Here is a 16,249-nt window from a genome sequence, read left to right as displayed (position 1 = left end):
TATAAATCAACAGTATACCATATTGACATTTGTTATATATGTTTATACAAATATCTGAATACGTAACCATTCGAAATCATTGAATCTATAATGTATGTATTTAGTGACTAGTGGAATATATAGAACTGTGTTTGATTTCGTGTTGCTACATGAAAATGTACTGTACAAGACAGTATCTGGTTAACAAACTGAAAAAAATATCATTTGAAGTAAGGTTGCTGACCAAAATATATTTTATTCCCTGTAGACAGGTGTTTAAGTTGATTTTTTGATAAATGAGTTCTGTATAGGGTTTACACTGTACATACCTGGGCATCCTCCTAGATTACAACTGTCCGTGTTAATAGATTTACCAAAACAGTTATTCCCACCACCAGAAGGGACGGGGTTATTACATTCTCTGGTCATTGTGACTGTGCCGTCTCCACAGGTTACAGAACAAGTCGAGTTTTCCCAGTCACTCCATCCACCATCAACTGTTTGAATATAAGAAATGTAATGTTACATTTAGTTTGAAATCATACTATGTATACATCAATATCCTATCGATGATGATTGATGTACCCATATTTTGACTATTTTATGTATTGTGACTGTTTTTAACGCATTATGTTAATGTAGCGGAATTTGATGAGACTGTTATTAAAATGAGAGGATTAGCGCTATAGAACCAGGTTTAATCCAAAATTTTCTACATTATAAAATGCCTGTGCCAAGTCAGGAATATGACAGTTCTTGTCCATTCGTGTTTTCTGCGTTTTGTTATTTGATTTTGCCATGTGATTATTGACTTTCCAAATTGATTTTCCTCTGAGTTCAGTATTTTTGTGATTTTACTTTTCCCTAAATCAACATCCTTACATATTAAGATTGTTCAAATACATTTATAAATTATAGAGTAAACAACGACGTGTGAATTGTTATTGTTACTGAAAACTGTAAACTTAAATTAACATTCATTTGATTTAGAAACGTCAGGATAACAGATTTACAAACCTTAAGATTAACAGATTTTTTTAACTGACTCAAGTATGTGTCTTTCAGAAAGTTGTTTACGTTTAGTCCGTAATATATTAAAACAGGTTTAACTTATAATGGTAATTCATATTATTATGTTGAGTTTTACCTTGAATTGAAATTAAACATGATGATGGTGTTTATAGTAATACCATAATAATGACGAAACCATGTGTGTCTTATGTATGATAATATACGAAACATGAAAAACCTTGAGCTACATACCTGGCACAATACAGTCTGATGTATCAAAATTTAGTATTGCAGTAGTCTCGTTAGGAGCAGTACAAGTCCCCTGAAAGAATCCCCACGATCTCCCATTGACCCAATTTACAAATCCAATCACTGAACAACAATCAAGAGGATTGGTGTTAATTAATCTATAAGATAACAAAAAAATAGAATAAGAAATGAAGATTGTTTTAAAACATTTAATTTATGATAATAAAACCAACTTTAATAAAAACAATAGTCTTTTTTGAAGATCAATAATTAATGCAAATTCAATTTCAAGCTATACTTAAATATGATTTTACTCACTGACTCAAATCACAATAATATTTAATTGCAAGAGAAGATATATCTGTAAACTGATAACATGTTAGTGTATGTTTGTTTTGTTTACGCGTCTTTGTCAATATAATGTAATTTGATGAGACTGTCATACAAGTGAGAGTGATACCAGGTTCAATCAACCATTTTCTACATAAGAAAATGCTTGAACAAAGTCAGGAATATGAAAGGATTTATCAATTCGCTTGATGTGTTGGCAATTTTATCAACATGATAAAGGACTTTCAGTTTTGAATTTTTCTCGGAATCTGTGTGATTTTACTTTTAAATATGTCATAATAATATGTGTTAATATATGCCATGAAGGCATTGCAACGAAGTATGTGTTAATGTAAAGGCATGCGAGTGATACAGACATAAGGTTTCAATTTGATAATTTATAATGATTTCTGTAAACAACTTTGATAAAAACAGTAGTCTTCTTTGAAGATCAATAATTTATTCCAATTTAATTTCAAGCTATACTTGAAATATGATTTTACTCATGACTCAAATCACCATAGTATTGGATTGCAAGAGAAGATATATCTGTAAACTGATGACATGTTTGTGTTTGTTTGTTTTGTTTAACGTTGTCAGTATAATGGAATTTGATGAAACTGTCATACAAGTAAGAGGTGTAGCTAGCTATAACACCAGGTTCAATCAACCATTTTCTACATAATAAAATACTTGTAAAAAGTCTGGAATATAACAGGTTTTATCAATTCGCTTGATGTGTTGGCAATTCGATCAACATGATAAAGAACTTTCCGTTTTGAATTTTTCTCGGATCTTCGTGATTTTACTTTTTACTATGTCATATTAATATGTTATAATATATGCCATGAAGGGATGGAATGTGTTAATCCATACAATTTTATGACATTGGTGCAGAACAGACCTCAACCGAAAATAATTCACGAAGTATTTATTTGTGTAATGGCATGCGAGTTATACAGACATAAGGTTTCAATTTTATAACTTATAATGATTTCTGTAGAATATGGATTTTTCACATTGAAAAGTTTATCAAAACAGAAATTGAAAAAAAACCATAACGATTAAATTTAAACGACAAATTGAAAATCTTTTTTTTCTAAATTAAAAAAAAAAGAGAGAGAAAAATCAGTTTTACAGATCATCCTGAAAACACTATATTCTTCAATCAAATTGATGTCAATTCATTTAAACGGGTATACACGCATAGAGTATTACTTTATATAATCTAAAAAGGTGTTAGTTTTCTAGCAACAACGTTTAAATATCATATCAATAGAATATAAACGAGTGTTTATATTATGACAATACATCTTCTACAGAACTTTTAATATATATCATGATATACATGTATAGTGCATTGAAGAAGTTTAGTTCACATGACTAAAATTAGGATAATACTTTTATATTTTTTTAAAACGTATGACATGCCACGCTTTGTCTATTTTACTGCATGTCTATTTTTTTGTTTACTACATGTAATTGTTTTTAAATTGTTTTCGATTTTAGAACTCATGAATTGCCCTTGTACAAATATACATGGTTCACTTATAAATACTGTAGCGATGTTAATCCTTCAAACACGTTTTTTTTTCTATTGAGGTAATGCTATTGCTTATCCGAGTTCTGCAAGAATGAATATCAAATTGATCAATCGAAATAAAAACCAATAAACCAAGTGTTAAATCATAAAATAAGGTTAACAAGTTTAGTGATAAGCTACTATGTTGCAATATCATACTACTAGAAAATAAACATGTGTTATTATCATGCAGACAAATCATTCCTACTTTACCGAACCATTTATATAGTAAAGTGAAGAAGTTTTGTTCACATTACTAAATTCTGGTCAATACACATTTTGTATATTTGTTAAGCTAAGATCATGCAACGCTTTATTTATTTTACTGCATGTCTATTTTGGTTCACAGTGTATCAGTACTTACAAACTATGTAGCGATGATAATCCTTCAAATGCATTGTCTTCTATTGAAGTAATGATATTGTCAAATAGAACTCTGAAATTATGAACATCAAGTTTATTAAAAGAAAAAGATTCAATAAACCTTGTGTTAAATGATAATATATGGTTAAAAAATTGAGTGATCAGGCGGAATATAGTTTTGTCCACATTGAATAATATGTCAAAACTTATTTTAACCATCATTTTGAAATGGTTAACATAAATTAAAAATAAATGACATACCGAATGTATTCAGATGGCAAATTAAAATATATATTTTTTAAAATTTAGAAAAGAGCAATACAAAATTAAAAGAACACATACCGAATGTATTCAAACAACACATTGAAAATATTGTTTTCTTAAATTTAGAAAAAAAGAGCAATAACAACAATTTTAATGATCATCCTGATAAAACTCTTTTCTTCAATAAAATTGATGACGTATTCAAATAAAAAGGGTATAAACGAATGGTATAACGTTAAATAATCTTTGAATGTGTTTTTTTTTTCTATCTACAATGATCTATAACGTTTAAATATCATAATAATAGAAAATAATCGAGTGCTAATATTATGAAGACAAATCATACATATTGTACTGAATTATTCATGTAGTGCAGTAAAAAAGTTTTGTTCACATGACAAATTCAGGACAATTCACATTTTACATTTTTTTTTTAAAGATTTACATCATGCAACGCATTGTCGATTTTACTGTATGTTTATCATGTTTGTCTATTTCTAGTTTACTTATTGTTTAATATTGTTTTCGTTTTTAGAACTCCTTGATTGCTGTTGTTCAAATACACAATATTCACAGTGTATCAGTACTTACAATCTCTGTAGCGATGTTAATCCAAAAAACGAATTTGATCCTATTGAGGTGATGCTATTGACATTTAGATTTCTGAAATTGTAACCATCAATTTGATCAATAGGAAAAGATTCAATTATCCTAGTGTTAAATAATAATGTATGATTAAAAAGTTTAGTGCGAAATATATTTTTCCACAATGAAAAGAGTGTCAACACTTATTTTAACCATCATTTAGAAATGGTCAACAAAAATTAAAAATAAATAACATACAGAAAGTATTCAGACGGCAAATTATATATTTTTTTTAAATTTAGGAAAAAAGAGCAATAAAATCCATGTTAATGATTATCCTGATAACACTCTATTCTTCATTCAAATTGATGTCAAAATATACTGTATTCATTTAAATGGATATAAACGCACAGTGTTAAGCTTTATATAATCTTGGAATGTGTTTTTTTTCTTTCTAGCTGCAACGTTTAAATATCATATTAATAGAAAATAAATATGCGTTTATATTATGAAGACAAAACATACCTACTCAACTGAACAATGTATATAGTATAATGAAGAAGTTGTGTTTACATGACTAAATTCAGGTCAATACACATTTTGTATATTTGATAAAGTAAGATCAAGCAGAAAGTATAATAAAAAAAATACTGAACTTAAAGGAAAATCAATTCGGATTTGTTTTGTTTTATGTTTGTTTCATTGTAAGTCTATTTTTGGTGCACAGTGTATCAGTACTTAAAATTACTGTAACGATGTTATTCCTGCAAACACATTTGTGTCTATTGAGGTAATGCTTTTGTCATTAAGATATCTGAAATAATGAACATCAAATTGATCAATATGAAAAAAATCAATAAACCCAGTGTTAAATGATAATGCAAGATTAAGACATTAAGTTATTAGGCAGAATACAGTTTTTTTTTCCAAATTGAAAAGTTTGTCAAAACGTTTTCTAATCATAATTTAGAAAATATTAAAACAGAAATAAAAGCAATGAAAACAATTCTAGTGATCATCCTGGTAACCCCCTTTTCTTCAATGAAAATAATGTCAAAATATATAGTATTCAATTGAATGGGTACAAACGCATAGTGTCTAATTTTAGATGATCTTGGAATATTTTTTTTTCTAGTTATAACGTTTAAATATCATATGAATAGAGAATAAACATGTGTTAAAAATTTGAAAACAAATCATACCGACTCTACCGAACCATGTCTATAGTGCAGTGACGAAGTTTTGTTTACATGACTAAATTCAGCTCAATACACATTTTGTATATTTGTTAAACTAAAATCATGCAACGCTTTGTTTATTTTTTTACTGCATGTCTATTTTTGGTTCACAGTGTATCAGTACTTACAACTGCTGTAGCGATGTTAATCCTTCAAATGCATTTTCTGCTATTGAGGTAATGCTATTGTGGGACAGATCCCTGCAAGAATGATCATCACGTTTATCAAAAGGAAAAGATTCAATAAACCTTGTGTTAAGTAATAATGTAAGGTTAATACATTTAGTGATAAGGCAGAATACTTTTTTTTTTTCCATATTGAAAAGTTGTCAAAACTTTTTCTAACCATCATTTAGAAATCATTTAAAATTAAATTAAAGTAATAAAAGCATTTCTAATGATCATCATGGTAATCCTTTTTTTCTTCAATAAAATTGATGTCAAAATATATATTATTCAATTGAATGGGTATAAACGCATAGTGTATAACTTACGTTAATCTTGGAATTGTTTTGTTAACTATAACGTTAACATATCATATTAATAGAAACAAAAAACATATGTTAATATTATGAAAACAAATCATACCTAATCTACCGAACCATGTCTATAGTGCAGTGAAGAAGTTTTGTTTACATGACTATGTTCAGGACAATACATATTTTGTATATTTTATAGACTTGTATCATGCAACGCTTTGTTTATTTTTTTGCGTGTCTATTTTTGGTTCACAGTGTATCAGTACTTACAACTCCTCTAGCGATGCTAATCCTTCAATTGCAATTCCTTCTATTGAGGTAATGCTATTGCGGGACAGATCTCTGCAAGAATGAACATCACGTTTATCAAAAGGAAAAGATTCAATAAACCTAGTGTTAAATAATAAGTGAAAGTTGAGACATTAAGTGATAAGGCAGAATACAGTTTTGCCATATTGAAAAGTTGTCAAAATTGTCTAACCATCATTTAGAAATTATTAAAAAAGACATTAAAGCAATAAAAGCTCTAAAGATCATCCTGGTAACCCGTTTTTCTTAAATCAAATTGATGTAAAATATATAGTATTCAATTGACTGGGTATAAACGCATAGAGTCTAACTTGAGATGATCTTGGAATGTTTTGTTTTCTAGCTATAAAGTTTAAATAACATATTAATAGAAAATAAAACATGTGTAAATAATTTGAAAACAAATCATACCTACTCTACCGAACCATGTAAATATACACATGGAAAAAAGTAAAAAAAACCTTGAATTTTTAAAACTTGAAAAATCGAGCCTCTTTTTTTGGATGAAATATAATAAGATATGTGTATATTATTATTGAAACATAGTTTATGATAACATTGGCATTGAAACGAACAAAAAATGTTTAAAATAAAATGATTTATAAAATCACAATTTTAATAACCAAAAGAAGTTTTTTTTGTACAAAATGCGATTTACAACTTTTACTGTAGTCGAATTTTACAATGTCAGACATTTCAAAATTAATCATCAGATGAATGTTCACATCATGGTTGATCGTTATACGCCAAAGAATTAGTACTTTCTGCGCAGCCTTCATTCAAACGGATAACCTTATCTAAACGTCTTCTGATTCCTGCATAAATCGACTTATTTGTTGCTAAGGTAGCAGCAACCATTTCTGACGAAGAGCATTGTTTATTTCATGATGTGTTTGAACTGTTGTGTCCTTTCGCGCACTTTCCGCCCAATAATGTCCCAATATATATGATATGGTTCAAATCCGGGCTACGATCGGGCCAAGGAAGATGAACCGAATTTCATTTGAACATTGGATCTTCCTCCACGATGCTAATTTCCAATTTTGGCGAGCTGTGCACTACATTGGATACGGAAACTGTGTGTCTGTTCGTTAGCAAAGGTCTCCAAAAGGGTCTTATCGCACGAAAACCAGTAGCGATGAGTCGATATCGAATTTGTTAAAAGAATCCTGTATTGCCACCACTCTGTTTTTAGGATTGTCTTGTATGCAATGGATTTCCGTCGGACCAACCTTCATAATGCTTGAGTTTCCCTAGCAAATGGTATAGGGAGTCTTTATTATCTCGGAAGGTCTTTAAAAGCGTTTATTGCATGATTTTTATTCTCAAAACGACCTATAGTGGAATGGTGATGACCAACAATACGTGTAGTTGTTACAGCGACATCCCTGCTTTTCTTATGCTGATAATCTGCCATTTTGCTGTAGTTAAGAGTTGTCAAGGACCTATTACAAGGTGTCAATCACATAACTTTGAAAACTTGGTTATTTAAAGTGTTGAAAACAATGAGCATACAAACATCTGTTTTGCTGTTTAAGGGTACAGTAGCTGCATGTGCACATAAAAACTTATCGAGTCGATATGTATTGATTAAACTCAGGTGATACTTAAATAATGCTAAACTTGTTCTATTTTACCAAATTATATCACAAAAAAATAAAGAGCGTTTTTTTAATTTCAATTTCAATTTGGTGTTGCAATACTTTTTTCCATGTGTATAGTAAAGTGAAGAAATTTTGTTCACATGACTAAATTCAGGTCAATACACATTTTGTATAATTATTTGTTTAACTAAGATCATGCAACGCTTTGTTAATTTTACTGACTGTCTATTTTTGCTTCACATTGTATCAATACTTACAGAATTTGAAGCGATGATAATCCTTTAAATGCATTATCGTCTATTGAGGTAATGCTATTGCCAGCTAGATATCTGAAATTATGAACATCAAGTTAATCAATAGGAAAAGATTCAACAAACCTAGGATTAAATAAAAAATAAGGTTACAAAATTAAGTGATAAGCTACAATGTTTCAATATCATATTTATAGAAACAAATATGTATTAATATTATGAAAACAAATCATACCTACTCTACCGAACCATGTATAAAGTTTAGTGATATAGTTTTGTTTACATGACTAATTTCAGGACTATTCACTTTTTGTATAATTATTTGTTAAGCTAAGATCATGCAACGCTTTGTTTATTTTACTGCGTCTCTATTGTTGGTTCACAGTGTATCAGTACTTACAGAATCTGTAGCGATGATAATCCTACAAATGCATTTTGTTCTATTGATATAATGCTATTGCGAGCTAAATCCCTGAAATTATAAGCATCAAGTTGATCAATAGGAAAAGATTCAATAAACCTAGTGTTAAACAATAAGATAAGATTAAAATGTTTAGTAATACTCTATAATGTTTCAATATCATATTCATAGAAAACAAACATGTGGTAATATTATGAAGACAAATCATACCTACTCTACCGAACCATTTATATTATATAGTGAAGAAGTTTTGTTCACATGATAAAATTCGGGACAATACACATTTTATATCTTTTGTAAACTTTGTATATTGTACTACATGTCTTTTTAAAGTTTCTTATTGTTTTGAATTGTTTTCGATTGTAGAACTCATTAATTGAGTCGAAGAATTGTTTGACAATGAAAACCATCCTGTCTCTTTTAGTGGTATAATGGAGACACAAATAGTAGATGAGAAGACATTCAATCATTTAGTGCCCAATGTATTGCCTTGCTATAAGTATGAAACACGAATGTAAAATAATCTACTTGTATTTTTTGTCCATCTGATGAGTTAAGCCTTTTTCAACTGATTTTTACAGTTCGTTCTTATGTTGTACTGTTATACCACTGTCCCAGATTAGGGGGAGAGTTTGGATCCCGCTAACATATTTAAGCCCGCCTCATTATTTAAGTATGTGCCTGTCCCATGTCAGGAGCCTGTAATTCAGTGGTTGTCGTTTGTTTATGTGTTACATATTTGTTTTTCGTTCCTTTTTTTTTACATAAATAAGGCCGTTAGTTTTCTCGTTTGATTTGTTTTAAATTGTCTTATCGGGGCCATTTATAGCTGACTATGCGGTATGGGCTTTGCCCATTGTTGAAGGCCATATTGTGACCTAAAATTGTTAATGTTTGTGTCATTATGGTCTTTTGTTGATAATTGTCTCATTGGCAATCATACCACATCTTCTTTTTTATATTCAACCTGTTTGTTAGATGTCGCCATATGAATGTTATATTGTACTGTTGTACATGTGGTATGCAGAATAAGTTATAGCACACATATTCAAATACAATACAGTTCTTACAATCTCGTTGTGTCAGAAGGAATCATATCTGGTATTTGCGTTAAACCTTTGAATTCGCAATCAATGTTGGTGCCACTACAATCACACATGTTCGGACATCCCTGGGCATTGGCTAAGTTAATTGTTGATAAGCTGAACATCAGCATAACTCCTACTGTAAACAACATCTTTCTGATTTTATTCCTCTCCTGTTATTTAAAAACCTGTCTGAAAAATAATATTTTTTATAACGTTTTTGGAAATCGACATCGTTAGTTAGTACGTTGAAGCAATGCATCAGGTAACAATACCGGGACTATACAGTGGTTCTGGAACAGATACACATGTTAGAACATCCCTGGGCATGCTTTCTGTGAAGTAATGATAAGCTGAACATTAGCACAACTTCTACTGTAAATAACATGTTTTTAAGTGATTGTATTTCTACTCTGATATAAATAAAACTGTCTTTGAACAAAAACCAATTTAATGAGTTTTTTTTTAAATCGACACCGTCAGTTAGTAGGTTTGAATCAATCAATTAGGTAACGATACAATAACATAACTTTTTTCACCAAATATAAATTGATTTCATTAATGATGCACATTGTACATTGAATCATAAGCCTATATGACTGTCTTAAAGTAACTTGTTTATATGAATGTAATTGCTTGCTTATAATTCAGGTTGCACTTTAAAATCAAAATATTCATTCATTCATTCATTCATTCTTTTAGGAGTACAATTTAGTTTTAACTTTGCATTGAGGTTTGTGTCATGAAGGGCTGCAATGTTTGAACGTCACCTATAATGGAGAAAAATTAATCCGAACAAAGGAATAAAAATACTGCCCAAATCTTCCCGAATGTGTTGTGGATCTTACCGGACCGTTTTTTTTGAACCCTTAATATATTTCATATGAAGGTCATTTTTTTACCAAATGATCATGTTTGGACAAACAAAAATGTATTCTGTATTTAGGGCATAACTAAGTTAAAGTGCCTTTCAAAGGACAGTTGTAAGTTGATAGTCTATGACACATTGAACTTAAAGATCAGAACATAATGAAAGGTATGTGTCCTTGATTCTGAGATGTGAATGAATTATAAAAATGGGGTGATTCGTTTGTGATAAAAATGCCTTATAAAAAGACACAACTAAAGAAAATAAACGTGTTTCATATCATAACGAAAAATATCGATTGATGCAAGAAATAATCAACTAAATAAGATGTTGATCACAAATAATATGCTTTATAAGAACACCTAGCGCAATAGAAAAAAAAATATTCACATATATTGTGATGTTCAAATTAACAGTAAAAAATGCAATTTAATTTTGTTAATTGGTTAATTTAGAGATGAAAATATATTTCCTGTAAAATTTTATTTATTCGAAACGCAAGTGAAAATAATGCCAAAACCATCGTAAACAGTTCGATGTCAAAACCTTTGACGCATGCATTAAGTTAAGATTCATTGGAAATTAGAACAAAACATTATGGGTTACAGGAATGTAAACTGACAATATTGTGTACCGAACAATATCAAATTTAGAACTTGTGTGTTCAATACGTTCATATTAAAATATTTGTTTTTACATACCTTAAACTTTGTCCCCAAATCAACTGCTTCTACCAATATATCACCGGTTGCTGGTTATAATGATATGTCCGTTTATATATTCCCTGACAGACAACATATGTTTCATGACATTAAGTCGATTTCTTAAATTCACACTACAGAACGGAAAACCAAGAAGAAAAAGTAGCAACAGGTGTCCAAAACAATTTTATTTTGTGATATTTGTGCACGAGAATGAAAAAAATTGTCATTTCTTTAGTACGAAACAGTTATTTGTTTAGATAAATATAAAAACATTTGAATGACGTATAGCAAATCACACTACTAAACGAAAACCTCATGTATGAACTATTGCTAATCAATAGTAAGTACTTCGCCTTACTTGCACTGTTACTATCAAAATTAATGACAAAGAATCTTAAATATCAAATTGTAACATTAGAAATGGATAAATTTGATTTAAAATTAACAGGACTACATTTTGCTATTGTTCATGTTTTTATTCGTGGAAAAAAACCTTTATATTCATAAACTAATATGGTCATTTGTGTCTTGTGGTCAAGTGTATGCACCAGTCGATCATATTGCTTAAATGTAATCCAGCCATGCGAGAGGAAAATGTTATTAATAAATTCACTTCCTTTCATGAATGTGACCTACCGAAGTAGAATATTTACCGGATTTGTTATCATATAAGCAACACGACGGGTGCCACATGTGGAGCAGGATTTGATCTGCTCACCCTTTCTGGAGCACCTGATATCACCTCTAGTTTTTGGTGGGGTTCGTGTTGTTTAATCTTTATTTTTCTGTGTTATGTCTTGTGTGCTATTGTTTGTTTGTCTGTTTCATTTTTAGCCATGCCGTTGTCAGTTTATTTAAGATTTATGGGTTGGAGTGTCCATTTGGTATCTTTCGTCTCTCTTCTAGTCTACTTTTTAATTTATTTTAGAATAGTTACGGAAGACATATAACCTTGTCAAAATGGTTTGACAAGTGGTATATCAATAGTTATCAAAAGTACCAGGATTATAATTTTATACGCCAGACGCGCGTTTCGTCTACATAAGAATCTTAACCAGTTATGTGTTTGAATCATATTTACGGGATATATCGTTTTAACAAACATAACAAGGAGTAACATCGCTAGTGTTACTGGTGAGGCAAAAGTCGTTTTACTTTGTTTTATGATAAACTTAGAGTAAGTGGATTCCAACATGTTAATAACATGATATTATCGACAGTCCAAATTAATGCCGTCTAGTTTGTTTGGGAACAGAAAATGAGAAAAAAGAGCTACCCTTCTGTCCGTGTGATCTTTGGAATAAAGTACTTATTAGTATTCATTCTATTTGCATTTGTTTTTACTCTCAAAATATACAACGACCCGTTTTATAAATTACAACTCGACTGTCCTTTTTTATGTTAATTTCTATTCCAAAAGATTTATGGTCAAGTGATATTTCCCATGTGCTACTCGATAAAAGATATGTGAAAAAGAAATAGGTAGTTTATTCATAAGGCTGAATTGAGGAGTTTGTTTCCAAAAAAAGATTTATTTCAAAGTTGTGATGAGTAAATATGTTCTTATGAAATGTACCTGCTGATACAACATGTACTTGTTACAAATATATACTACATATAATGTACACACACAATAGAAACTGATAGTACATAAAAGCAGTTGAGCGCAAAGTATATGATAATGTATTTAGTATTGAGGAGTACAAAATACTAGCCTAACAACGCATAGACATTGTTATACATAAAGAAAATGGCTCAGTGGTCGTATATGGTTAAACGGATTTGAAAAAAAAAAATAGTTTTTTTATCATATTGAAAATTATTGATATATGTATCACTTTCTTTGGAGATTTTGCGATGTTCTGTGTTTTTGCAAACATACCATTTCTAGCCAATGTATAAAAGTAACATTTATAAGTCAAAGTACTGTCAAAATAAGAAACCCTAACTAACATCGTACAACAAGCTATAAAGAGTCCCAGATTAATAGTATAAAGCAATGGTAATATGAAAAGCAGCGATAAAAAATCTATAAACAAACAAAAAAAAGAAACCAAAAACAACCATCTTTTTAAACATATACTAGTTTAGTATCTACACCTCTACCCTGATCGCTTCAAATGTTGGTACACGGAATGAATTAAGAAGACTGCTGTTATATATTAAGCAAGTCTTTTCAACTGAAATGCGAATTCTTTGATACCCGAATCTGTGTAATCTACTGACACGTTGGATTTCAGTGGGACCTCTTCATTGTTCACTTAAGCAAAACATATTCTAACTGAAACCAACATTGATACAGATATTTTGACAGTTTGTGATGAATTAAAACAGTTTAGAAAGGTCAAAACTAAATTAGACCCCTAATACATTCATAATACAAACACCTATTGATTGCTATCAGTACACATAACATTAACAAAGGACTGTATCGGAATCTATTGACAAAACACTTTCTCTCTAACTGAAATTTTGAAAACAAAAAAATAATTACAAATCTTAGAATCCGTGCTTATTCATTATTTATTAAAAACAAAGGACATTTTCAAATTCCTTGCGATAGAAGACTTTGCAAAAAATGTAAACATTTGACTCATCAACTCAAAAACAAGTTAATATACTAGAATCCTTTATTAATTAAAAATCAATATAACTGAGGGTAAAGGGACCAACCAACACCGACACAAATGAAAAAACTAGGATTTTCTATGAAAAAAGTCAATAGGACTAAGGAAAGGACACCAACGAACACCAACACACAAGTGAATAAACTAGGATATTTTTTTAAGTCAATATAACTGATTATAGAGGACCAACCAACACCAACACAAGTGAATAAACTAGGATCATTTATTAATAAATCAATATAACTGAGGTTAAGGTAGCAACCAACACCATTACTATAAGTTATATGGTTCACGTATGACCCCCTTCGGATCCGTAGAGGGTTAGTTAAATCTATAGGTGGTGAGGCCGAAGGCCGAGTCCACTATGAATTGTATTGATCCTCTATGGATACGTAGCGAGTCAGTAGTTAACCGTATAACGAATTTCTGCTGCGTTGTGTTGAAAAGTAAATAATGAAACACAGCAACATTGATAGAAGACGTCACCATTAACGCTTCGTGAACCCCCCTTTGAAATGTTCTAATCCCCTGCGGTCTCATAGCGGGTCAGCACGTGATGGCGTTAAATCAATCAAAACTTGATAATTTACCCGCAGCGCTATGAAAGTTAATACACTAGGATCATGTATGTAAATGTTAATGTACTAAGAATTGGGGACTCAACAACATCAACAGAAGTGAATAAACTAAAATTCTTTCTTACAAAGTCAATATTATTGAGGATAGGTGACCAAACAACACAAGTTATCAGACTAGGATCCTTAATCAAAACTTCAATCGAACTTAGGATCGGCGACCCACCAACACCAACACAAGTGAATAAACTACGGTACTTTATTAAAAAGTCTATATAACTGAGTATAGGGGACCAACCAACATCAATACAAGTGAAATATCAAAAGAACAAAAGAAAAGGACCCATACAATGATACAAGTGAATATACTAGGATGCTTAATAAAACGGTCAATAGAACTCCTGATAGGTCACTACCAACATCAACACAAATGAATAAACTATGATCCTTTATTAAATAGTCAATAGAACTGATTATAGGGGACCTCTAACACCAACTCAAGTAAATAATCTAGAATTCTTTAATAAAAAGTAAGAATAAATAGGGATAGGAGACCTAACCACACCAACACAAGTGGATAAACTAGTATCATGTATTAAAAAGTCAGAATAACTGAGGATAAGAGACTTACAAACACCAACTCAGGTGAATAAAATGCGATCCTTTACATTTTTTTTTTATCAAAACGTCAATAGAACTGAGGTTGGGGGATCCAGCAACACATACACAAGTAAATAATTCTCTATCATTTACAGATGTATAACACGTGTTACTACATTAAAATTGTGTGCAACTAAATACATTTTTGGATAGCTCATTAATAAAATAGTCTTTCTATTGGGTATATATAACATCAAGATGATATAATGTGTGTAATATATGCTGTTTTCTGTATGACAGTCGGTATTTGTATGTCCATTCTATACATTGGTCTTGCAATTATTGTAATGCTTTTTCCAACTTTTTGTCGCATCAACTCGCGATAATATTTTACAAAGGTTAAGAGAAAAACACCATTTTTTTATTTGATCATTAGGAAGATTAATGCCAAAAGTTTCTAAATAAAGGCAACAGTAGTATACCGCTGTTCAAAACTCATAAATCCATGGACAAAAACAAAATCGGGGTACCAACTAAAACCGAGGGAAACGCATTTAATATAAGAGGAGAACAATGACACAACATCGAAACGCAACACACACAGAAACGGACCAAGCATGAGACAAAATTCCACGAGAATAACACATATAACATCTAAACCAAATACATGAGTTTGGGATAAACAAGTACCGTGCCACGTCTTATCTTAATATCTCAAAAATAAGAGATAACAAACGACACAACATTAAAATGCAACACACACAGAAACGAACAATACTATAACAATATCTAAAACGATATCACTCAAAGGCATTGAAGTTATAGTTTAATCTAAATTTTGGGGGAATATGTGACATATCACAAACTGTCAGGTGTATATGGCAAAACAATAGAATATTGACAGATTGATAAAAGTAGATGATTAATTATCCGAACCTTTATATGGAAAAACAACCCCAAAAATATCTCTATTATAATACAAAATCATGTTAGACAATACATTAAACGTACTATAAACAAACAATATTTTGTAAATTGACCAATTTTCCCCTCATCTTTATTTTCGAATTTATTGACACAATATAAAATCGCGCCGTTTTGAAATCGCGATTGCCCTGTGAAATAT

The 16,249-nt window shown here is 30.3% G+C and overlaps 1 protein-coding gene across 1 annotated transcript; it reads right to left on the bottom strand.

Moving 5' to 3' along the window:
• Nucleotides 1-255: 255 nt before the first annotated feature.
• Nucleotides 256-9,901, bottom strand: LOC134691590 (leucine-rich repeat-containing G-protein coupled receptor 4-like). The gene is made up of 10 exons (XM_063552156.1): nucleotides 9,735-9,901; nucleotides 8,644-8,715; nucleotides 8,250-8,321; nucleotides 6,350-6,421; nucleotides 5,730-5,801; nucleotides 5,112-5,177; nucleotides 4,370-4,441; nucleotides 3,516-3,587; nucleotides 1,243-1,397; nucleotides 256-476 (listed from the first exon to the last, which is right to left on the bottom strand). The coding sequence occupies exons 1-10, from the start codon at nucleotides 9,899-9,901 to the stop codon at nucleotides 256-258; spliced, it is 1,041 nt and encodes a 346-aa protein (XP_063408226.1).
• Between the last annotated feature and the right edge of the window lie 6,348 nt (nucleotides 9,902-16,249).

This window comes from Mytilus trossulus, chromosome 11 (genome assembly GCF_036588685.1).
Source record: "Mytilus trossulus isolate FHL-02 chromosome 11, PNRI_Mtr1.1.1.hap1, whole genome shotgun sequence".
NCBI lineage: Eukaryota > Metazoa > Mollusca > Bivalvia > Mytilida > Mytilidae > Mytilus > Mytilus trossulus.
Note: the sequence above shows the minus strand (reverse complement) of the source record. Positions and strands in the feature narration are given on the sequence as shown.